Source organism: Polyodon spathula, chromosome 1, assembly GCF_017654505.1.
Source record: "Polyodon spathula isolate WHYD16114869_AA chromosome 1, ASM1765450v1, whole genome shotgun sequence".
Classification (NCBI taxonomy): Eukaryota; Metazoa; Chordata; class Actinopteri; order Acipenseriformes; family Polyodontidae; genus Polyodon; species Polyodon spathula.
In genome coordinates this window covers 11,038,645-11,064,079 of record NC_054534.1, presented here as the reverse complement: position 1 = coordinate 11,064,079, position 25,435 = coordinate 11,038,645, and the positions used below count along the sequence as shown (strand labels likewise).

The following is a 25,435-nucleotide window of genomic DNA, read 5'->3' as shown; positions in this document are numbered from 1 at the left end:
CAATTGGTTGATTTCCAGTGCAGTGAAATAAAGCAATACACCCTATGTTCAGTCAACAGACAGAAAATAATAATAATAATAATAATAATAATAATAATAATAATAATAATAATAATAATAATAATAATAATAATGTTCAGGATAGGAGCATAACTACAGAGGTATGGGACTGGAATTGTAAGCAGTGTTGCATACTGCATGAGTAAACACTGCTGTGTAGTGACATGGGTATGATGTACATTTTACAATGTTTATTCATTTGGTTAATAGGAAAGTCAACAAATGACAGCACCTGCCCCCCATCCCCCCCGTATTTATTTAGATGAAATCCATATTGGATACTGTAGCATGAGTATTATTTTTACTATTTACTATTATTTAATGTAATGTAATATTAATAATAATATTATAATTATATTATTATTAGTTTATATTATTATTATTATTATTATTATTATATAGTCGGGATTAATAAATCTAAAAATAAAATAATATAATGAATAATGTGCGTTTAGATGCCGACCTCCTCTTTGTGCAGTTTTCTGAGCTCAGGAGCAGCATGGCAGAATCTCTGTGATCAGATTAGGAATTTCGCTTTAATCCCAGCTCGATCCGCGGCTCCCGTCTTCCGTACAGTTCAATATCATTAATGTAAATTCCATTGGCTGCATTAGACAGATGTCCAAATCTTTCAATCCGATTCTCTCTAATACTTTCACTGCTATTAAATCCACAAGGATAACCTTTTATTTTTATTCTAATAGGCAGGTTATTTTATTTACAACATGAAATGCATCAAATACACTCAAGAGATGGAAGATGTCCCCTTTTTTGGGCCTGCGTTTGATTATGTTGTGTGGTAATATACTCATTAAGGGGAAAAGATAGACATCATCATCATATTATTATTATTATTATTATTATTATTATTATTATTATTATTATTATTATTATTATTATTATTATTGATCACTGGACTTTTGGTTATTACAATATATCAATTTAAACGGAACTCTGCTTAAAAAAAAAAGAAAAGAAAGAAAGAATCAGTGCTTAAATCAACCCTAAAGAGGTAATCGACTGTTGCAGTTGTTGGTAGCACTGTCGCGCGTGAACTAGCATTCCGGGCATCTATTAAGAAAACATACTAGACGATATAGGCTGGAATCAGGTGTGCTCGCATATTGCAAACAATCGGCAATCGCATGCCTACATTTCTATACCAACTCGGCATGCATTTGACAGAAAATACAACTGCGTGTAACATTTCATTTAACACCGCTTAAATGTAAAGCCGTTCTTTTTGTAGAAACATTGAATTAGTTAGAAATTGAAATAGCACCGTCATTACATTAATTAATTGATTAGTTAATTGCCGAAGTAAATATTATAAAATGTCGCTTAAAGGAGAGGCGCCGTTGTGTAAAATGTATTTATTTAAACCTGACTGCATAGCTCAGAGAAATCAATAGGGAGAGGATCTATAAATCTGCCATCATGTCAGGACAAATCAAAATAACGCTTCTATTATTTCGATCAATAAACTATTTTCATACCCAGCATCTGATAGCCAACACACGGAATATGTATGCTAGAGTCATAACCAAAGCAAATCATTAATGCATCTGCCAATATATTATTACGCTACATGTAATTATACTTTGTCCGCATAAATGTTATCAATAGAAAATTACATATTCCAAAAAATAATTATACATCATAATTATATGTAACCATTAAATACTGCCTATATCATTGGACATTTCACGAATAGTTTCATATTGGCAGTAATGGCCTATATATTATTAAGTCTAATGTTAATGCTTACAGTACATGACTAGGCTATGTGACGTTTTAAATATAAATTGCAATGATATTAGTGTTTTATTTTACTCTTACAATGGCGACTTAATGTCAGTTATGGCAGTCACTTTAAAAATAATAATAATAATAATAATAATAATAATAATAATAATAAAATAATAATAATTACCCGGTTTTATTTGCGTATGTGTTCTAGTATAGAACTCCATCTGTCCGTTAGAATTTAATAGTACTCTTATTCCGTGTATAATCCATTGCTCCGAGATTCTTAATCTAAAATTCCTACTAAACTCAAACTTGGCATATTTACTGTACAACAGTTGCCCCTGTGCAAAGAATTATAACAGTGCAAAAGACATATAGGCTTAAAAAACCCAAAAGATGACATTTTGAATCTGCAGATCTTTCAATAACAGTTTTTAACTGGGTCAATAAAATAAATACTGTTAGTTGAGATTCTTCTGTAAAGCCAGGACCCTCCCCCTGCCACAAATCTTTAAACTCTGACACCCCGATCGACCCAAAAAGGAAGAAGTGGTTTGACATAATTAGGACTTGTTCTGAAATCAACTAATACAATTGTCATAAACATCAAGATGCGTTGTCCGCTATTTAAAAAAAAAAAAAAAACAACACAACAAAAAAAACAGATATAAGCTATAAATCAAACATCCACCTCGTTTTAAAGGCAACTTCAGCCAATCATTATTATTATTATTATTATTATTATTATTATTATTATTATTATTATTATTATTTATTATTATTATTATAGTAATTACAATGTGTAATAATAAAATAATAATAATAATAATAATAATAATAATAATAAAGTTTATAATTAATTTATAAAACAAATGTTATAAGTTAAGCACAGAATGTGTTTTACGTAATCCTACTATTATTATTATTATTATTATTGTAGTAGCAGTAGTGGTGGTGGTGGTGATATTGTACATTGTAATTACTACAGTAAGCGTATTACCCCATGCATTAGTCTAGTGCTATTTCAATTCTGCATGGTCTTCTGCTTTCTTTCTTCAAGTCTTTCTCGGGGTTAATCTTTTAAATAAATGAGTGCAATACAGTACCATCTAAATCAATGTAACCGTTACAATTATATTCAGGGCAGCCACGCATCGTTTTTCATATTCACAGCAGATTTGAGTTGTTTTCTTTATAAAAAAAAAAAAAAAAAAAAAAAAGAGCTCTAGACCAGCAAAGGTTTCTCCTTGTCCCCTTTAGCTTTGAAAAATGGTTTTGAGATGAGCTAATTAAGGTTCATTTATCACCGATGCAAGGAAAATCAATCCAAACCCCTGTTTAGAAATGTTAGCGTGGTCAGCATAGAGATCTGCAGAGCAAGTGTGTGTGTAGAGATGTGCTGTTTAAATTGCTTCGCTGTAAAATAAACGAGAGCCATGAAGATTTTTATTTTTAGCTGTGGAATTTGTTTATAGTGTCTTGAAAAGAAGTTAAGGACATTTTCAATCACGCGTTTGACGTTCTGGTGTTATTCGTAAACGTGTGTGCATTTTGCGGGGTTTCTTTTATGCCAAAAAAAACATTTCTGTCTTTAATGTATCTGTTGGTAAAAACAGCCTACCTTTATGCAAAACCTCAGTTCTGATGTACTCAAAACCATCGGATTTTAAAATAGTTAGCAAACAGTTATTTAAAGGTTTTTTTTTTTTTTTTTTTTTTTTTCCTTTTGTTTGTTTAATGTTATGTTTGGCACGTGTCAGTTGGCAGCGAGTACATGACATCACCTGTCAGTCTGAACATACATGAATAGTGCAACATAAAAAGAACAATATACAACTCGAAACGAAAGGTTCGTCAAGGACAATCAAGCAGAGCCAAAGACAAAAATGTCACAAAACCACAATAGTTTATTATGAATTAACAGAACAAAAAACACTTCTGCGACCGTAAAATAAATCTCCAGTCCAAAAGAAAACACAGATAACATATACAACAGCAAATGTAATATAGAACCTGCATACTATAAAGAAGGTTACATCTAGCGAAACACACCTATAGATGTGTGTATTGTGTTGTTTTGTAAGAAGGCAGTGTTGCATAGTGGCTAAGTTTTAATCTGAACTGCTGTCTCAGTCGTATTATTAATAGAGGTCGGTCCCATGCCAATAAGTCTTAACTAAGCAATCAGACTACTTTTGGTTAATAAGTTATTTCGAAATTAGTTCATATTCCCCATTGGCAGCTTAAACGTATTTTATTTTTAAAGAGCATTTAATATATGTATAACTTTTTTTTTTTTTTTTTTTTTTTTTTTTTTTTTTTTTTGTAATATGCAGTTCTTAAATGACACGTTACTATATAGCTTACTTCATACCTTCTTTGCAACAAGAGATTCCCTTAAAAGTCCAGTGGGGATTTCCATTCTCAAGAAATGTCCCGCAATTCGAATGAAAGCTGTTGCCTTCTGAGAGTCGATATTAAACATTTCAATGTATTTTCTTCCATTCCCGTGCAGGTGGCGGGTTTGTACATACTGAACAGGCTCGCTCCTAGTCCAGCACCTTATCATTCATTTTAAGTTTCTCGAAGCACCATATCATTAACAACATAATACAAAACAGTGTCGGGGAAAGTGGATCATCTGCATAAAGCCTTCTGCATTTTTACTGCTGAGTTGCAAAGGTTATGAGCGTCAATCGCACAGGGGTGAAAGCAACTCTCTCTCTCTCTCTCTCTCTCTCTCTCTCTCTCTCTCTCTCTCTCTCTCTCTCTCTCTCTCTCTCTCTCTCTCTCTCTCTCTCTCTCTCTCGTGCCTGACAAAATAACGTAGTTAAAAAAAAGTGATTATTTTCTAACAAAACTCGAGCAAACATGCATCATCATTAGAGTAAGAACATGGGCTGTGTTTTTATGTAAACCAATGTACAATTATACCAGTGAACACAACAAATGATTATTTTGGATTACACGTCTATTAAGCCCAGCTGATTAATTACTCTGTACACAGCGGACGAGGTTATCATAGTAAACAAAGCAGAATAGAAAAGTAGAAAAGAGCTTTTAAAAAAAAAAAAAAAAAAAAGTTTAGTGTTACAGCGCCATCTAAAGGGAATAACCAGGGCTTGCACGTGTGTGTCGAGAATTCACAATGTTCTGGTGTTATACTGCCCTCTGGCGCAAGGTTAATAAAATGACACACACATTCAATTTTAAGATCCTATTGATCATTATTGTTGCAGATCTAAATGCAATACAATGTAATCCAATATACACATGTATTTTTATACAGCAACCCTTCCCTACAGGGCATCACAGAGCGCAAGTATGTTTCAATTTATACTTAAAAATAATCCAATATTACAACCTGTCTACTTTTTTTTTTTTTTTTTTTTTTTTTTTTTTTTTAACTAAGAGTTTTGCATTTTCTGATCTCAACAAATGAATCAAAGGAATATACAGAGTTAGAAGTTCCTGTAGTAAAAGGACATTGTAATGTTCTACCATGGCCTCCCTCTGACTTGTGACCCATTGAATGTTGGTATCAGTTTGAAAAGGCCTTGATACAGAGGGCTAGTCAATAAGGGTGGAAATGCAATGCAGTCCTTGAAGAGTTAAGTATCACTGGGAAGGGCACATCACATGCCTGGTACCCAGGGTGAGTGAATTAGCCAGCAAAATGTCAGGCTTGTTTCATGGTGAATTAGCCAGCAACACGTCGGGCTTGTTTCATGGTGAATTAGCCAGCAACACGTCGGGCTTGTTTCATGGTGAATTAGCCAGCAACACGTCGGGCTTGTTTCATGGTGAATTAGCCAGTAACATGTTGGGCTTGTTTCATGGTGAATTAGCCAGCAACACACCGGGCTTGTTTCATGGTGAATTAGCCAGTAACATGTTGGGCTTGTTTCATGGTGAATTAGCCAGCAACACACCGGGCTTGTTTCATGGTGAATTAGCCAGCAACACACCGGGCTTGTTTCATGGTGAATTAGCCAGCAACACACCGGGCTTGTTTCATGGTGAATTAGCCAGCAACACGTCAGGTTTGTTTCGTGTTGAATTAGCCAGTAACATGTTAGGCTTGTTTGGTGGAATTTGGCTCTTTGCTTCAGTTCATGCACTCAGCCTAACTTTGAGTTCTGGCTTTTAAAACAGTTTCATTTAATAGAGTGCTTTTTTATTTGTGTTTTTATAGAACTATGCTGCAGTCATGGAACGAGGCGCAGCCAGTGGCAATGGAAAGCCATTGAACAAACCTGTAACCCCTGCATATGATGGAAGCCGTGCAAAGCCAAGGGGTGCTGCCATACCCCCAGTACCCCTAGTTCTAGTGCCCTTGGGAGCAGCATTGGATCAGAAACACAGTGACCTAAAGCAGTTGTAGGTACTTTGTTTTATTTCATATGGACTGCCATACGCAAAAGCCCTTAACCATACAGTATGCTAATCTAGTTTAGTGGAATATCACACTTAATTTGTGAGAGAACCTACTTCGGAGCATTTGGCATCACTGTTACTTTAGTTTACCTTAACTATATTGTTATGGTAACTTACTCTCATTTTGTTAACAACAAAAGGTAAATCCAAATGTAACTGATAATTCTGCAAATACAGCTCTAGATGCTTTTATGACGTCTTAATATAAAATAAGAAACTGAAGCCTAAAAATGATGTATTTCTTGGTGTCTTCCTAGCCACGGCGATGACAAGGCTCAATTTGCTATGTGTTGAACTTCCGTCACTGGGTACGGGCAGGTCGACTGTCCTCAACATAGGACGCAGCAGTTTGTAGTCAAAGCGAATTATTTTTATTTATTTAATTTTTTTCTATGAAGAAATATAAATTTTGAATGTTTCAAATTTTAAAAAATACAGATTGTGTACTGATTATTTTTCAAATAACATTTATTTGGCACTTACTTGGTTAAATAACTTGAAGCTGTGGACGCATTAGATACGTCACACGTTAGTTGCAATAATAAGTAGTAAATATTAAAAGAATCTTCACTGGCCAAATCGGTATATACGTGTGGATATTGTTATGTGCATAGTGTTTGAATAATAATGACAATGGAAAGACGATTTTGACAACAGTAAAAAAAAAAAAAAAAAAAAATCAACCCCACGTTTTTATTCTTTTTTATGCAGTGACACTTAAACATTAACCACAAATTCAAGCACTTGGGTTGGTTGGTTTAAAAAACACACCAGCACTTGACAATAAAACCGAAACCAAAACCGTAAAACACAAGTACCCACATAATACGATTTGTCTTCAACCGAACCTGTTGTGAAGGCGGAAAATGAGTGACTGACGTCTCAGTTAACCACCGAGCTAGAGCCAGAAGTCAGTGTGTCTGCCGACCCACCAATCACATGCAAAGAGTGTGATTGTGGGTGTATGTATGCACCCAACGAGAGTAGCATGTTCTGTCCCATGCAGCAGTCAATTTGAAAGAAAACGCATTTGTGCAGATTTGTTTATGGTGAATTCTGCAAGGTTACAAAGACACTGGAGGTTGCTTTTATCAGACAGAAGGTACGGCTGTATCATGTCCCGCAGTAGAGAGGTATGTATGCACAGTGTTTTAGAATACAGTGACGTGCGTTCTGAAATTAAATATTCAGAAGTTTCTCTAAAAACTTTTGCTGAACACTTCATATATGATATCTGATAGTTATTAAATGTATAGTAGAGCTATTTTACAGAACACTGATTTGTGTTGTTAAATCGTTTTCTCAAGTGAACCTGTGTTTAGGAATACAATTGTCAATACAACACTGATATTAATGTTGCTTTACATACGAATACCTCGTCGATAACGGGGGTCCTCTGCGGGTTCTTCCTCTTTGTCAATGCAAGTGCCATCCTTAATGTTATTTACGTTATGATTTTCTTGTCGTTTTCTCGTCGTATGCATGTCGTTTTCCTTTTTTATATATAAAAGTAAGAAATATAACTTGGATGTTTTACTTTGCAAGGTGTGCTAATGGTGCACTTCAACAGGGCAGCATTTGTTTTCTTTATTTCTTTATACAGTATCTATCGTCCCCCGATTGCACCTTTAAAAGTATATGTTATACGGTACAGGGTAGTGCAGTTATAAATTCAGGTTGGGACTCTGCATTGAAGATGCTGTGTCTCAGGTTGGGACCCTGTGCTAGTGGAGCTGTGGGCACATTAATAGTTGACGCATCTGGGTTTGTTGGTGCCTCCACCTTCCAACGGTGGTTGCTCTGACAACAGGAGTCTTGACTTCCTTGTTATGAACAATTGACAAATTGTATTACTAAGTTTCTTTGAAATGTTAATGTATAGCATTTCACACACACACACACACACACACACACACACACACACCCCATAGTAACTTTAAATACATATTTTTCTTCAGATATTTACAGATGTCACCATGACTATTGACTTGAAAAAATTCCAGGATAAAGATAAAGTATGCAACATAGTGGCAGGAAGAAATGTAACAAGACATAACAGTTTTTTAGAAGTCACAGACTCGTTTGATGAAATTAATAAGATTTATTTGAAGCTGCAGTCGTTGAAATTCTGTCCTGCCGCTGACCTTTTGAACTCAGATAAACCGAGTCCTCTCTACCCTACAAGGACAGAGCCAGTGAAAGTGGACAGAACGGTCATGAAATACATTGATGAGAAATACTCAAAAGAACTGGACAAAGTGCGCGCGAACAGTGTTTCAATAACTAGGAGCTGCACAAATCAAGGAGACATTGTGGCTTTCATTTCCATTAAACCCACAGCAGGTCCAGAGTGTTCCACAGCAAGAGAAAGATTTATAACCTTTTATCAGAAGATTGCAACAAACCTGCAGGTGAAGACGTTGCTGATTAAACCATCCAGTTCTGTTACACGGTTTAGAGCTATTCTTGAGGAAGAGTTCCCCAGGATGGTGATCGTTACAGAAGGGTGTTCTCTTAAGCTGACTGGCAACTATCTTGATGTGATGAGAGCAGAACTGATCATATCGACTCATAGTCCAGGCAAACATGTGGGAAACCGTCATTCCAACACCTCTGACGTGGACGACACCAATAAAGGTAGCAGGCAGTCCAGGAATAAGGCATCAAGTTCATCACCAGTGAAAGAGCCACACAAAGCCAAAAAAGAGACTTGTCCAATTTGTTTGGATGACATTAAAGAAACCGTGAAAGAGACATTGTCACGCTGTCAGCATTCATTTTGTAGAGGCTGCTTGAAGAGTGCTTTTGATAATAAACCAGCCTGCCCCGTCTGCGGGGTCCTTTATGGAGAGGTGAAAGGAACACAGCCGAGGAACGGCACGATGTCCGTCTCCCAGTCCAGCACATCTCTCCCTGGGTATGAAAAGTATGGCACTCTTGTAATAAAGTATGACATACCCAGTGGAGTCCAGGGGGTAAGTGTATACTTTCCTTTTCACAGGCTCACATGTGTTGCAACACCTCCTATTTTACTTTGTATTTTGACCAGTTCAGAAAGCTGATTTGGTTGTGTCTGGCATTAGGTCATCCTAATGCCATTAAGATGCAACAGTCAATAAACTGAGGGCAAAGCCTAGATTGAGATTGCAGGAGGTTTAATTGCAAGAAAGGTGTGCTAGCTTCAGGGTAAGGGTAATCAATAAAATAAATTCATTAAGAAAAGTTAGGGTATTTTGTATATAAACATTTTATTTGCCAGAATTACAGCATCTGAACAAGTTTGACACATCTCACTCTTTGTAAACCTTATTTTTTATATTATAAACTAATAATTTAACACTTTAAACAAATGTCACTTTGTGTTGTTTTCATGACCTTGATAGTTTAATTTCAGACCTACTGGGGAAATAAGCTTTTAACAGAAAACTGTTCAGCTCTGAGTTTTTCAACACAACTTTCTCATTTAATTCTGGATTATTAGGATGAGCATCCCAGTCCTGGCCAAATGTATTGGGGTGCATCCCGCACAGCTTATCTTCCAGACTCAACACTGGGCAGAAAGGTCCTTGGCCTTCTGAAGCGAGCCTTTAATCAGCAGCTCATCTTTACCATTGGAACCTCCTCCACCACTGGCATGAGTGATATGGTCACATGGAACGATATCCACCACAAAACCAGCATGCATGGCGGACCAACAGGGTGAGTCAATTGAGTCAAGGTTTATTTTTGTTAAATAAGTACACCATGGACCTAATTCACAAAAACTTTAACTTGTGAGTTAAATACAGTTTCTCATACCACAAGTGTGGGAGTACAGTTTGTTATCCTTCTCGAGTGGAATAGCATGCTTACCGGGACTAGTTTCCAATGTGTCTTTGCTTCCATTGCAATCCAGTGGTGTGCTGCTGAAATTCAGGATAGAGATGTGCTTTGCTTGTTCAAACTGCCAACGATGCAGGATTCATAACAACTTTAAAATGTCTGGAATCATTTCGAATTTCTGAGTTGGACTCCGATTTATTTGAGTTTAGTCAAGAAATGCCAGCTGCCGATCTGCATGCGTCTGACTTGTCCAAACAGCCTGTAGCCGCTTCATTAACACCAGTGACGATGGGAAACAACAGAGGCTGCACATTGACAGACTGAGACAAGGATCTATCTAAAAAGACAGTTGCGAAGAGGCCATAAGCAGGGTTTGAAATTAATTTGTGTCGAAGCAAAGTCTTGAAAATTAAGAGAAAGATCCACCTGGTAAATTAATCTCTGAATTAATTAATCTAAATACATTAGTATTTGTATTGCTATTTATTTTAAATACATGTATGTGGTATAAATAGAATACTGAAATACAGTTTGTGGCATACGGTTTGTATTCCCCTTAGGAGGATGTCCTTCCGTAAAACTGAGACATCCTGCAGGGAATAAAAACCATTCTGCGAAAACGATCAGTCAGTATCCTCTATATACTCATGATGCACCCTTTGAAATGAACGATCACGCAGTGTCCTCTATATAACGATGCACCCTTTGAAATAAACGATCAGTCAGTATCCTCTATATAATGATGCACCCTTTGAAATAAACGATCATGCAGCATCCTCTATATACTCCTGATGCACCCTTTGTTCAAGTTTATAAATGACAGTGACCCACAGGTGCCATCTTGCCATGTCTTTTGTAGTGGTTGGAACTCGTCTCTCTCCAACATTCCTGCACGCACACTGGCTGGTTCAATGGATACCAAAGAAAACTTTTTGAAAAATTTACTAAACTGTTCATAGTGTTTCACAGAAGTTACGCTTGGTTTTTTATACAATCAGGAGAATCTCCATTTTTACATATATAGTTTTGGGGTTTTTTTTGTTTACAGTACCAACATATTAACATATTGTATTAGCATGAAGTTGTGTACATTTTATTTTTTGCTGCTTTAAAATGAAATGCATTTTTTGTTATAGGTATGGATATCCAGATCCAGATTATCTCAGACGAGTTCAGGACGAACTAAAAGCAAAAGGAATTTACTGAACACCAGAAACAAAAGCATTTATTTCAGAAATGCAGTAACTGCTGTTGACATGCTCAAATGTATTTGCTAAATTGTAGCTGGCTTGAAAATCTATTCTGGAATGATCTTTAATGTGCAGAGTCAAGTCGCTTATTGTATTTAAAATTGAAATGGGAAATTGTTGATATTTGTTGGTCCTTGGGGGAAGTTACAAGAATGTATGGGCAAGTGGACCCTGCAGCTTCATTCAGATATCATCAAGAAAAAGTTGCATGTAGCCATTTTAAGGAATACAAAAAATAGCGTAGAGACTTAAATAGCTCCCATCTTTTTCTCTTATGACACATATATATAATGAAACGCTAAAACACATTTTACACATTTTTAAACAATTTTGTCAATATGAATGTTGCTTTATCATTGCTGTCAGTGTATTGGTCAGTGCTGTATTAAAAATGAAATCCTGCAGTAAAGATAACTACGCCTGCACATATTTTGTATCATCAGCAAGACCTTTATGGAAAAAAAAAAAAACATTCTGTGTCAATCAGGAACATATTTCTCCTGAAGTACTGCACTAATTAAAGTCTTGCATTCAGCTAGATGTTTTCTGCTGCAGTGTGGGTGAATTCATCATTTGACATCAAAGGGGTGCTTGAAATAGAATCGTGTTTCTTGCTAAATAAGGCATTTTCTCTCATGATGAACATGTGATACTTAATGTGACAAAGGCTCCTATGCAAAGGTTTCAGTAAAATGCAGACTCACATAGTTCTTAACCAAATCTGAATTTATTGAAAGTAAACATTTACAGAAGCTACTATTTTCATCACTAGTAAAATGCCAGAAAAAAAGCTGATTTGTTTGCAAAAGAAAGCAAAAGCTGTAAAAACTGGATACAGAAAATATTTGTCCTGCGTGTTTTGTGGCAGTATTTACATTATTTACAGTCCTGTCATGCATTGCCATTACTCTGCTTCTAAGGCACCGAAGGCTAAATAGCAGTTATATATATATAAATAATAATAATAATAATGTGTGTGTGTGTGTGCAGAAAATATAAAAAAAAAATATTGTTATAACAAACGTTTGAAAATAAAATACAAGTTGATTAAAGAAAAAAGTGGACTAGCTTTGCAACGAGGACGAGATGGCAGTCTAAACCAGGGTATATCCTGCTGAACGTGGGATTGATCTGTTTCAACGTAGCCCAAGGTTTGGCCAAAGCACATACTGGCATAACACCCAGTTTTATGAAGATAATGTGATCACCCTTTTGTTATTTCTGTGTGTAGGCTTTTTTTCATTCCTAATTATCAAACACAAGTGTTTTTCTTTCAAATTTTTCTGTTAAGATATGTAACTTGTGTGGAGATGTGACTTTAACACTAGGAGCCATTTGGTTTGTTTTTTATTCAAGCACAGAACATGGACCAGTGGGATGCAGAAAGTAATGTTCATTTTTTACTGCATATTTTACACAATTAAAGCCAGAATTATTGCCTTTCTGATAAGAGGGCAGATTTGTATTTTTTTTTTTTTTTTTTTTTTTTTTTGGGGGGGGGGGGGGGTAGACTAGGTCTGTTTAGTGTATACATTACTCCTTTTGACAAATAAACAGTTGTATTCCATTAGTCATTAAAAGGTCATTCAACACGACATGCCTGGTCAATTACTTTTCAGAATCATGAAACTTTAACATGCTGGTTATTGAGTAAGAATTGTACACACAAACCCAGGCATCTAGAAGGCAAATGTTGTGAGGTGCATCTGGTAAACAATTTTAGATATTTTATATACAGTATAGTGTTTGAAAATAGAAAAATAATCCTTAGCCAGGATAAAAGTTCTATTTAAAAAACCCAAAGCATCAATAGTTTTCCCATTGAAGAGACCAGTGTACAGAAAGATGCAGCTTCGGACATGTTTAGCTACTCATTTAGAAAAGCTTTTCCACCCAGCTCCTAATTCAATATGTGGCTGTGCCCTGGTTTAAGGCAGTCTGTCTGAACCGTGCACAGCATGAGAGCTGCTATGCAGCAGTGCAGAGACATTCATTTCTCAGACGTCTCTGCTTTTGCCTAAGTGCAAACACTCGAAACATAAATGCTGGTACAAGCGTGGTAGGATAAAATCAAGTTTGTTATACAGTAGTTTGTTGTACTGTATCTACTTTTAATAATGGAATGAACTACCCAGTTGTGTGATTCATTAAAAAAATAAATACAAAGCTATATTCTAAAGTAGACAGGCTGAATGGCTTTACAAAAGTTTAATTTTAAAAGCTCATTATTATTATTGTTATTATTATTGTACATTTAATAACAGTAAAAGGGTAAACACGATGTTTACTCTTATAGTGATCCAATGAGAGCTGGATGTTTAGGATTGTGTAAAAACATAAAAGGAAAGCAGTAAAGCACATTTTAACCCAGTATTGACAGTTGCCATAACTGATTGGTATTATTATTTTAACATAATATAATATGTCCCAAACACTGGTTTCAGTAAAATTAAAAAAATAAATAAATAATTTAGAATGTTACCCAAAAGCTGTATATGACCATACAAAGATAAGGTCTGTTTACCAGCAGGAAACACACGTATTCATTGGTCAGTCAGACAACTGAATCACTGAGCACCTTTGGGGTTGACAATGACAGCCATTTGGAACCTGTACAACATCAATAGTCCCAAATTATTGTGTTGGTATTTTATTTAAGAAAGAGGAGAGGGTGGAAATGTATTCACAAAGAGGTAGGCCACTAGAACTGGTTTTCCTGCTTGTGCTGGTTCAGCTGCTTGTTGTGCATCTGGTTCTTCTATTACTGTAGCTGTGCAAGTTAAGCAGTGTTTCATTAGAAATTCTGATAATGGAATGCATGGATTAAAAAGTAATTTTGTAATAAGTTCTATGGTTTAGATACTATGTAGCATTAATGGTAATTTCAAATGAAGCACATATTCACACCTTTAGGATCATGACAAGTACTCTGTTGTACTTTCAAAATGCACAAGCCTTACAAAGTGAACAGGAAGGTCTGGTATTGGGCATCTTGTTACAAAGGAAAGAGAACCAATTTCCTGCAGAGAAACTCAGCCTCATTAAATCCAAACGACTACATTTATATATTGAGAAAAAAAAAAAAGAAAAATACAGTTCAATTTCAAAGTTAGCTAAAAAAATACTGAGAAAAGATGCTAATGTTTACTCAGATTGGCAAGCCCTGGCTAGTGATGAATTGAGTCATTGTGTTTACAGACTTTGAAGCAACATGTTATTGTCTAAATAACAATAAGCAATCCTTTCAAATGAAATACCTCTTGGGATAGAAACAGTGTAGCTCTTGTGTATGTTTTCTTTTTTAAAACATATTTTAAATGTTCAATTGTGAGTTAGTTGCATGTTAAAAATAGGATCAATGCACTCATTTCAGCTCAAAATCCAGCTTTGAGAGCGAGTGGATTGTGTGTTTTCAGGCAGCATCATCAATATTCTGCAGCTCTTTATCCAGTAGCGGTCTGGTTGCCTATAACTCGGAGTATCTCCTTGTGGATGCTGGGGTCCTGTGTGTTTATGCTTGTGTCTCCCACCTGGCCATCTTCATACCTGCAACACAAAGAAAGGGCAGTTAGCACACAGTCATCCATTGCTGGGTTTTTGGGTACAGTTCAAATAAATATTTTCAGTTTAAAAAGGGTTTATTGCATTGTAATGATCAACGATTCTGGGATTTAAAACACGCCATACTTGTTGTTTATCCTCTACTTATAAAGTTCTGGATAACAATCCAGAATGTTTTGATATTTTTTATTCACTGGGTCACTAATCTGGCATACAACATGATCTAAACCACGACTGGTCTAACTACCCTGCCTTAACGTCACAGTCTTAATACCCCCATATTTTAATGCTCACGGTTCCCCAGTGTTTCGCATTACCTACAAGCACTCCCAACGCCACCCAGAAATGTTATATACTCCAAAGAAGTTGTATGATGGGCCAGTATTTCCAATAGCTAATGGACATCCCTTCAGTCCTGGCTTGTGTGTGTGTGTGTGTGTGTGTGTGTGTGTGTGTGTGTGTGTGTGTGTGTGTGTGTGTGTGTGTGTGTGTGTGTGTGTGTGTGTGTGTGTGTGTGTGTGTGTGTGTGTGTGTGTGTGTGTGTGTGTGTGTGTGTGTGTGTGTGTGTGTGTGTGTGTGTGTGTGTGTATATATATATATATATATATATATATATATAAGTCAATAACCTTCTCTGTCAACTTCTACACATCTAGATTAGTATGAATGACAAGTGTGATTCTTAACACTAGAGGCAATAGTAGAGTTCACCTTGCAGTGAAATGACCTACAGACTCCTGATTATTCTGTCAAGAAAAAGATGAATAAACTGCAGTAATGTAGCTGTACTTACACAAAGAAAAATCGAGTACAGACGTGATCTGTGTTCGGAACTACCCAGATATCCCCGTGCTTGTGCAGATCAAGAGAAGTAATAACTGCATGAAAATCAAGACAATAATATATTCAATTAGGTTTGTGTAATATTCAATACCTTTACAAATACAATAAAAAAGACTGTTCACAAACATACCTTCGCATAAGGCTATGCACTTCAAGTTACGACTTTGTAGAAATTGTGGCTGTTGTCCTTTTTTCTGTGACTGGATGGGATGAAAGCAACAGTTAGTGGTCAAGTAAGAAATTTCAGCTCAGCTTCAAACCCAAATGGCAATGTAAACCACTGTTCCACCATAAAGTGTCACTATATCTGAAAATAGCTTTTTTTGCTAAATGAGGATTTGGATTAAGGAGCTCAAACGGAGTTAACTCCATAGTCCTTTGAACACAATCATGTCATGCTTCTGCAAGCAGGGACTGGGTATATTATAAAACAATGTATTTTTTATTAGGGGAGAGCATGAATGGTGTTCAACTAATGATTCTCCCATTGACACCCCGAAAACGCAAACAAAAAGGTGTGGGACAGTGTAATTAAACAGATGTATTTTCACTTAATACACTGGATCTGCCAGCTGTACTGTGAAGAGTGTTAGATGCAGGCAGGTACTTCGCTTTAAACGGAACTGAAATGGAACTTATTTCGCAAGGAAATGCACCCTTTGGCAGTGATAGGAGTTACAGGGGACTGCCACTAACCTTTAAAGACCATTTGAAGGCATAAGCTAGGCAGGGTAGGGTAGGGATGTGGGTAGGGTAGGGTGGTGTAGGGTAGGGATTTGGGTAAGGTGGGGTATGGTATGGATGTAGGTATGGTAGTGATGTAGGTAGGGTATAGTAGGGGTGTTGGTAGGGTAGGTTGGGGTAGAGTAGGGATGTAGGTAGGGTAGAGATGTAGTAGGTAGAGTTAGGTTAGAGTGGGGTAGTGTAGTTATGTAGGTAGCGTAGGGCTGTAGGTAGGTAGGTGCTTGTCCGGTTACTAGTAGCTGCTTGATCTCAAATCTCAAAAGTGATTCAGAATCCCATGTACTGGGACAAGTCGATTTTAACTGCTTTACTGAAAGGCAGCCCCTAAACAGCAGTGTTTTAAAAAAAAACAACTAAAAAACAACCAAATGCATTTGTGTTTGAATTGCAAACCCATGCAAACGATCATTAGATCAGCTTTCTTTCATAAACTGGGAATCAAGGGTTTATAAAGTGAAACGGATAGCAGTATGAATGCAGTGTTGTCTGCTGACCTGTAGAGTGGCATTGGTCTTGCTGTTTGAAGCAGTTTCATCCTTAGAAGCTGCTTTCTGCTGCTTTTTGTTCATCCCTGGAACAAACAAGCACACAGTGATCTTATTAAACAGGAGATCTGTAGTTATGTTCTTTGAAGGGCTTCTATCACTGGACCCAATATATCTTTTAAACGCAGTTCAGTCTATCAGGAGCACTCAGACTGCAAAATGGAAAACAGTTTCCTTTTCTTCCCAAAAGGCAGCATGTAGACATTACCCTGTAACATGTTTTATATGTTTTGAAATTAATTTAAAAAATACAAAAATACAAATTTGATGCGCAGCGCGGTTAATTTCTGTGCATGCATTAGTATTTCACAATGTTTTATTTATTCTTCAATACTTGGTGGAGTGATGTATTATAATACTAACCTGAGTAACCAAAGGAAATGCTTGACATTGGGCTGAGATATATTCCACTACCGTAGATGGCACCATGGAGCTACACAAACAAATTGCAATGTTCCAGTTAGTCATTTTCATGTTGATCATGCACACATTTATCTTGCAAATAAAAGTACTGTATTGACCAATGCTCTGATAACAACATATCAGTGTTTCCCTAAGGTCTTTATTTTCCTACCCCAGAGCTGTGCAGCAAGTTCCCTTCCTGTTGAACAGTGGCTAGGATCTCACTTACTCTCACACTCTATCCAGGCCAGAGAAATAATGTATGTGATCAGGTAAGGTTCCCTATCAGTGTGGGAGAGCTACAGTCCTAACCATCGGGCATACGAACCCCATTCACAAAACCTTTAGCACTGCTTTTTTGAAAAATGAACAGTAAACTTCTCAACTCCAGACTTGATTTACTTCAATGAATTAAAAACATTCCGATGCTGCATATTTGGGTATCTCTCCATCTCTTTCACAGGTGCCAGTACTTATATACTAATTATTCTTTTATTTTATTCTGCTTTTCTGCTAGGAAAATGATGTGTAAAATCTGTTTGCTATGGTAATCTGTATGTTGTACAACACAATATCTGTGTATCTCAGCAAGCAAACTGAAATATAATGATGCATAGACTAAACTCCTTACTTTCATCATTCCCGCTCTTGTCATAAAGTAATTGCTTCTGTATGGTGTGCTTTGTGACCTTGTCTACTTGCTTGGAGATATTTACTCTTGGAATTCCTTGACCAGCCCCTAACTGGTACATACTTCAGTGCCGATGCTTATTGTGCACAAATATTAACTGCAGCACCACATTCCAGAATATCTAAAATCAATGGGAGAAGTCCCTCCATAACATTAAAACCCTAAATGACATGATACACACTTTTTCTTATGCAAGGATCCATCCTTGTTCTAACCTACAGAGGGCTTACTATGCAACATAATAGTACACTTTATTGCTCTTTCATTACCTGCAGCCTTGTATTGGATGCCACAACTAAACCATTCCTCAGGATTGAGTGCCAGTTCTCTATGTGTGAACCACTGAAAGGAATAAAACCATCCATTATGTTAAAAGAATACAAAAATCTCTACATTTCTAGAATCTTTCATCTATTATAATTAATAGTAATTCACAATAAGGACAGTACTTCTAATGAGCATGCAAGGAGCCATCTAAGAGTGGAGCTATTTAACATGGGAACTATAAAGAGGAAGGACAAAAAGCAGAAGCACCTACCGTAAGTAGCAACAGAATGTCTGCCTTGCTAAATCTGCACAGTAATTTAGCAGTTGTGCCATGCTTTTCCTATGATTATACAATACCATGGTTTGCCATATTTCCTATATCCTTTACTATACCCCTATAGGCTTTACACTGCTTAACTGTGTTTTATTACACTTTCCTATGCTTTCATGGTCCTCTTTTATAAGGGGGTTCTTCATATGAATGACATGTGTTTGCTGCAGGTCTGTATATGCCTGCACTCATACTGAATCACAACATGTTGGGGTAGAACATGCATGTTAATTTGTTTGTCACTGAAATACACAAGTAAAAATAGCATGCACGTATTTTGCAAAACAGCACCCATTGTGGTTGTGAAATATTAAATTGGCAGCTTGAGATGCAATGCTGACAAGCGATCAGGGTGAATCCAACACGACTCTTCAAATCAGTAGTCAGCTGTGTGTGGGCTGTATGAGCAGTATGGAAAAGCTGCAGCTCCCAGTTGCAAACCAGTTTCGGTAATGATGGGAAAGACCTAATCCGGCTGCCCACAGTGGCCCTACAGTATATACACCCTATTGACTTTTCTTGTATGTGTTTCCATATCTTTATCCAAGCACTGTATATTTCCCAGTTCATCGCCAGTAACCATGGAAGACAGTAGGTCCTTCTATACAAATACATGTTTTTATTATTTGTTATACTACATACTGCTATGACCAAAACCTTATAGAATATTTATTTTTGTATTTAGTCATTTAGCAGGCGCTTTTATCCAGAACGACTTACAGAGACCTGAGGATCTCATCTGAATCAAACCTGCTGAATAATGTTACGTTAACATATTGAATTACATACCGCTGTGGAGTTTTCCGAATATGAAAAACTAACACATTTAAGAGTGTGACATTTTGAAATCTAGCATGAAATACTGTACTACTATTATGGCTTCCGGTAGTCTTTTGCAAAATCAATTTGTAGTTTATTTGATTATATGTTAAATAAAATATCTAAATTATGTTCATTAGTTGTTTTTTTTTTTTTTTTTAATTAATGTCTCAATCCTATAATTCTAGATGATGCCATAGCTGTACATATATCATGCTTACACGTCTGTGAATGGTGGTAATAGTGCAGGAAGCAATTGATTAACACATAATGAAGTGCATTAGTTGGAAGCACAGGCATTGCACTACATTGGAAGTTACACCTACTGGAATGCGAAGGTACTTCCAAAGAGTTTTTTGGCAGCTCTGAAGTTGGATTCTTTGGCGGGCGGACTGCTGAGCAGAAGGAACTGGTGTGGGGTGTGCATGAACTTCAGTTGCTGTCAAACAAGAGACAAGGTATGTTAATCTTCTCATTGTTATTTATAGCAGTGCTCTCTTCAAATTACATCACTTGTGACTTCACACTCATACTTATAGCAATTAAAAGCATGTGTTTGACTGAAAACCAAAATAGCTACGACTTTTTCACAGTAACAGCAGGGTACTGAGACAGCAAAGGGTTCGGTTCCTAATGAAATCTCAGGGAAAACTAAAGTTAAACATGAATATTTATATGCTTCCCCTACACGTCTTACTGTTCTAAATATACTGCAAAAAAAATAGTTGACTGGAATGAGTTTCACAAAAGTTAAAATGGTTCATATCTGAGGTTGCTGTTAGCCGTAGGGTCGACTCATTGCTCACTGACATCTGTACCTGCTAAGTTGTTGCTCAGTTTTATGTTTTATGATTGAGTTTTTGTGTTTTTATTTTTTATTTTACTTATTTTTTTAATTGTGTTTGATGTGTGCTGTGGTGTTGTGAGCCTCTTGCCAGCTCGTCATTGTAAATGAGAATTTGTTCTCAATGACTAGTCTGGATAAGTAAAGGTTTTGATTGACTGATTGTTTTGGGGTTTTTTTTTGCATGTGGATGTATTGATGTTGAAAGCATTTTTATGACTTGAGGTTTTACTACATTGCACAGAGATCCTTCCCTGAGCCTGACTGGCTACAATCCCTGAGCTCTGATGTTCTGTTATAATATCCTATCTGTACCTAGCGGAACAATCCAGTTATTACATTTTCAGTTGTTATTGTCCTGCATAACACTACTTCTAGAAGTGCTCATGATCAGGATGTTTGAAACAACTCCCTCGACCCACTGGCCCTCCAGCTTACTCAAGGGAGGATTCTGAAGATTCACTGCACAGTCTCTCTATTATATATGTAAAACCATCACTCAGCATATTTATCCAGCATTTTAGAATCCTAAAAGTCAAAGTAAGACGTCAAGTACAGTAGTTAGTTTCTAATCTCTTCAGTGTACAGATATATTTACAATGTGTATAATAATAATAAATAATAATAATAATAATAATAATAATAATAATAATAACAGTGAGATGCTTACATTTACAAAGCCTAGCTTTGTACAAAACACTGAACTCTTGCTACTAATCAAGCAGAGAACTGATGTGAAATCATGCTGTTGACAAAGTATTAAACTCTGTACACCACATGGTGTCCCCATACAGCCCTGACTGCTCTAAGATCACTGCAAACAGCATGGTGTCACCATACAGCCCTGACTGCTCTGAGATCAGTGCAAACAGCATGGTGTCCCCATACAGCCCTGACTGCTCTGAGATCAGTGCAAACAGCATGGTGTCTCCATACAACCCTGACTGCTCTGAGATCACTGCAAATAGCATGGTGTCTCCATACAGCCCTGACTGCTCTGAGATCACTGCAAACAGCATGGTGTCTCCATACAGCCCTGACTGCTCTGAGATCAGTGCAGACAGAATGATGTCTCTATACAACCCTGACTGCTCTGAGATCACTGCAAACAGCATGGTGTCCCCATACAACCCTGACTGCTCTGAGATCAGTGCAGACAGCATGGTGTCTCCATACAGCCCTGATTGCTCTGAGATCACTGCAAACAGCATGGTGTCCCCATACACCCCTGACTGCTCTGAGATCAGTGCAAACAGCATGGTGTCTCCATACGGCCCTGACTGCTCTGAGATCAGTGCAGACAGCATGGTGTCTCCATACAGCCCTGACTGCTCTGAGATCAGTGCAGACAGCATGGTGTCTCCATACAGCCCTGACTGCTCTGAGATCAGTGCAGACAGCATGGTGTCTCCATACAGCCCTGACTGCTCTGAGATCAGTGCAGACAGCATGGTGTCTCCATACAGCCCTGACTGCTCTGAGATCAGTGCAGACAGCATGGTGTCTCCATACAGCCCTGACTGTTCTGAGATCAGTGCAAACAGCACGGTGTCCCCATACAGCCCTGACTGCTCTGAGATCACTGTAAACAGCTTGCAGTCCTTAAGGCTCAAACAGACGGGTCACACATCGTTTATTAACTAGGTAGCCAGACTGAACAACTACCTGCCTAAAGAGATCCATCATTCCGTGTGCTCTATGTTCACTGATGCATGTTACTGAAAGGGAAAGCAGTTTACTCACTCTGTTCACTGATGCATGTTACTGAAAGGGAATGTAGAGTTTACTCACTCTGTTCACTGATAGTTTTACAATGTGGGATCTGTTGCTTGAAATGATCCTGGAGAAGGAAGGACATGGAAAGGTTGGATAACTGGAATGTGATCAAAAAGTGAGTCTGTTTCTGTTTAAACACACATACATTTATCTAAGACAATACAGATCACATTCAAAGATGTATCTAAGAAAATAAAGATCACATTCAAACACACAAACATGTATCTAAGAAAATAAAGATCACATTCATAGTTATTTGTTATAACCCCCCCCCCCCCCCCCCCAAAAGAACACTGACCTAAGATAACTACAGCAGTGTGCACATGTATTAGAACACCCCATTGCTTCTGTAGTTCAGCATTGTGCACATGTATTAGAACACCCCATTGCTTCTGTAGTTCAGCAGTGTGCACATGTATTAGAACACTCCATTGCTTCTGTAGTTTAGATTTGTTGTACATATGATTAAATCAAACCACGGTCACTGAAAATCTTAGAAAATTGTCAAAATAGGCAATTCATTATTGTCTAATGTAATTGATTACTTTACTAGACCACACATGGAATTTGTTTAAAACAGTAAGAGAAAGGAACACATAGCCACACATGGTCAAATGCTTGAGACTTTTTGGAAGTTGTATAAGATGCCAAATTAAAGCAAAAACCAAGCAGGAGCATCGATCTCCCTGTTTGCATGATACTCCTGCTTTCAGCTGTACATTATCACTGTCAACATGATATCACATCTACCCAGTATGAAGATACCTAGTCACTGTATTGAGCTGTACATTACCATTGTAAAAGTGGATGAGCCAAGGGATCGTGCTTGTCCATCTGCCTCTTGATTTCCAGGTAAGGTGCCTGTAGAAACAGGAGATAAACAGTTTTCTCCTTCTGTTAAGAAAAAAATGGCTTGTGTCAAAATTGTTTACAGCTAAGCATCTGTACAACATAAAAAGCACACTTTCTCCTCCTTTGCAGTGATACTAAAAGGTAAACTGTGTTATGGTCACATTGTTCTGGGAAGGGGGTAACAGTTTGTCCTAGAAAGGTTTAAAACACAGAAGAACAAGGAAGCTACAATGGTTTCATCTGAGGGTTCTTTTCCAACAGCCTACTTCAGGAAACAACAGTAACACCTATTCAGTAAACCTATAAACCAGACTTTAGAAATAATTTCTTACAATAAAATATACCTGGGTCATTTCTCTGATAGATGCAATGTATAAATGGCACTTTAAAAATAATTTCTTACAGTAAAATTAACATGGGTCATTTATGTATAAACCACACTTTAGAAATAATTTCTTACAATAGAATGTACCTGGGTCATTTCTCTGATAGATGTTAGGCTATCCAGTGCTCTCATCACTCGCTCATAGTCCTTTTTCTGGTGTGAGAAGAAAAAGAAACGCACTGTACCGAAATAACTTTTTAACAAAGCATTGTGATTCAGACCCAGATGAAGAAATAAGAGAAGCAAAAAGCATGTTAAATAATTATAACATCAACTGAAGACAGCGGACCCACACTTCAGAAAGTGGTTACTGACACAAGGATACCATACCCGAGGGTTAAAGGCCAGTGCTTGGGAATCATTAGGATCAACCACTGAAGGATATGGCTCAAAAATAACTACTTTTCTTGGGGACTCCAGTGCTGATCGACACATAGAAACCAGCAAATCCACAACCTGCAAAACAAATACAGAAATAAAGCGAGGATACAGAACTCGCTCAATAAGGGCTCTGTTTTTAATCCCAATTACTCTGGTGCAAGCCTATTATTTGAAGTACAGATTCTCTGTAGTTACAAGTCTAACAGATTCAAAGCCATGCTTTAGTACATCAGGATATGAAACATGTTGCCACTAGGTGTGAAATGTAAAATCCTACAGTAGTTCATGTTTGCCCATCCTTTACTGTAATCATATAATAAAAAACAACTTTAGAAAAAAAAATCCCTTAATTTTCAATAACATGCTTTTGAATCTTCCGTCCAGAGCACAGAATACATGTTTACTTAAATGCCATACACCATGACAAAAGCACATCAAGGTGCTTTAATGCATTATGAAAACATATAACAGTTTTGAATCCCTTATGCACCTGGGCTCCAGTAGCAATTTCATCTGCAGCTTCGTTCATTACTCCCAGTGTCTGGAAAGCAAAGACACACAGCTCCCGCTCACACACTGTAGGCTGCACAAAAGGAAAGAAAGGTAGCCATCTTAATAAACCTCCTGGATCTCCCCATTCAATCCCCCTCCCCCTCCCCCTCCCCCCCCATTCGTATAGGGAACATTTTGGTTGTCCCTAAAAACAGGCGTTATAAATCGCAAAACTCACTTGAAAAGGTTACTTACGTACCTAAAAGTGATCAAGTCCACAGTATTAATTAAAAATAAGCTTTACAAACATCTTCTCACACAGACACATACATACACATTTGCATTCCTATATTTGTGGGGACTTCGCATAAAACTCCACATAGGGTGAAAGTCGAAAACAAACTAAATATTCTTGCACTTTTTTTTTTTGAAGGCATATTTAGTTCTTAAAAATGTGTTTTACACAAAAAAAATGTTTTTTTCAGGAGTTACTATCTTTGTGGGGACATTTTGTCTGCACTTTACTAGTATTACCTGGCCACACACATAAATAACTTTGTAATAGCATTATTATACTAACTTCATAGCAGTCATTGACCTTTCTTTCAGCCTTCAGCTCTGGAAGGTTAAATTGTATCTAGCTTGTAATGACTGCTGTGTGGGGCTTGCTTAATTATGACAACCTTACAGTTCTACAGCAAATCGTTTTAAAGTCAAACCAGTATTCTACTGTGCGCATTAGCAACATATCAACCCCAGGGCAGACAACAATGGAAAGCTCATAGCACTAACAATACAGAGGCAACAACAAAACTAACAAACATTGAAAATGACAAGCTGAACACGGTAACAATGCAAATTTTTGAGCAGTGTGCCGACTTGATGACTTCAATATAGAAAGTGATGGCACAATAGCACATTCAATCTACACAGCACTGGCTTTAAAAACCACCCAACACCTAGACAATGTGCAATGGTTCCTAGAGATGATTCATGATGAAAGTAATGTATAAAATGGCTCATCAACCTTTGATTGCCATACAACATTAGCTCAGCTGTGGAGGCAGCAGTCAATGTGATAGAGTTTGGGGTACTTTGTCTTCAAAGGGTAAGCCGTGTCACTTTTTTATGGTGGTTACTATCACAGCGTAGTTACAATATTGCTACGATATTGATTTTGAATG

General features: G+C 37.0%; 2 protein-coding genes across 3 annotated transcripts in view; one reads left to right on the top strand and one right to left on the bottom strand.

Annotated features, from left to right (window-relative positions):
• The first annotated feature begins 7,218 nt into the window (after positions 1-7,218).
• si:dkey-3h3.3 (uncharacterized protein LOC100144568 homolog) lies at positions 7,219-11,929 on the top strand. Its single transcript, XM_041247064.1, has 4 exons — positions 7,219-7,379; positions 8,205-9,221; positions 9,728-9,945; positions 11,205-11,929. The coding sequence occupies exons 1-4, from the start codon at positions 7,293-7,295 to the stop codon at positions 11,272-11,274; spliced, it is 1,392 nt and encodes a 463-aa protein (XP_041102998.1). The 5' UTR covers positions 7,219-7,292; the 3' UTR covers positions 11,275-11,929.
• An 886-nt stretch (positions 11,930-12,815) lies between these two features.
• The window catches only part of LOC121314117 (protein mono-ADP-ribosyltransferase PARP8-like), a 79,576-nt gene continuing 66,956 nt past the window's right edge, over positions 12,816-25,435 (bottom strand). The window contains exons 15-26 of one of the 2 annotated variants that reach the window (XM_041247040.1): positions 24,250-24,342; positions 23,709-23,834; positions 23,466-23,531; positions 22,935-23,035; positions 22,157-22,205; positions 19,848-19,960; positions 18,374-18,446; positions 17,375-17,444; positions 16,961-17,037; positions 15,853-15,922; positions 15,673-15,757; positions 12,816-14,864 (exon numbers count right to left, since the gene is read on the bottom strand). In XM_041247040.1, coding sequence (XP_041102974.1) covers positions 14,762-14,864; positions 15,673-15,757; positions 15,853-15,922; positions 16,961-17,037; positions 17,375-17,444; positions 18,374-18,446; positions 19,848-19,960; positions 22,157-22,205; positions 22,935-23,035; positions 23,466-23,531; positions 23,709-23,834; positions 24,250-24,342 — 1,026 coding nt within the window. In that variant the 3' untranslated portion in view covers positions 12,816-14,761. The remainder of the gene's footprint in view (positions 14,865-15,672; positions 15,758-15,852; positions 15,923-16,960; positions 17,038-17,374; positions 17,445-18,373; positions 18,447-19,847; positions 19,961-22,156; positions 22,206-22,934; positions 23,036-23,465; positions 23,532-23,708; positions 23,835-24,249; positions 24,343-25,435) is intronic. The other variant, XM_041247051.1, reaches the window with a different exon arrangement.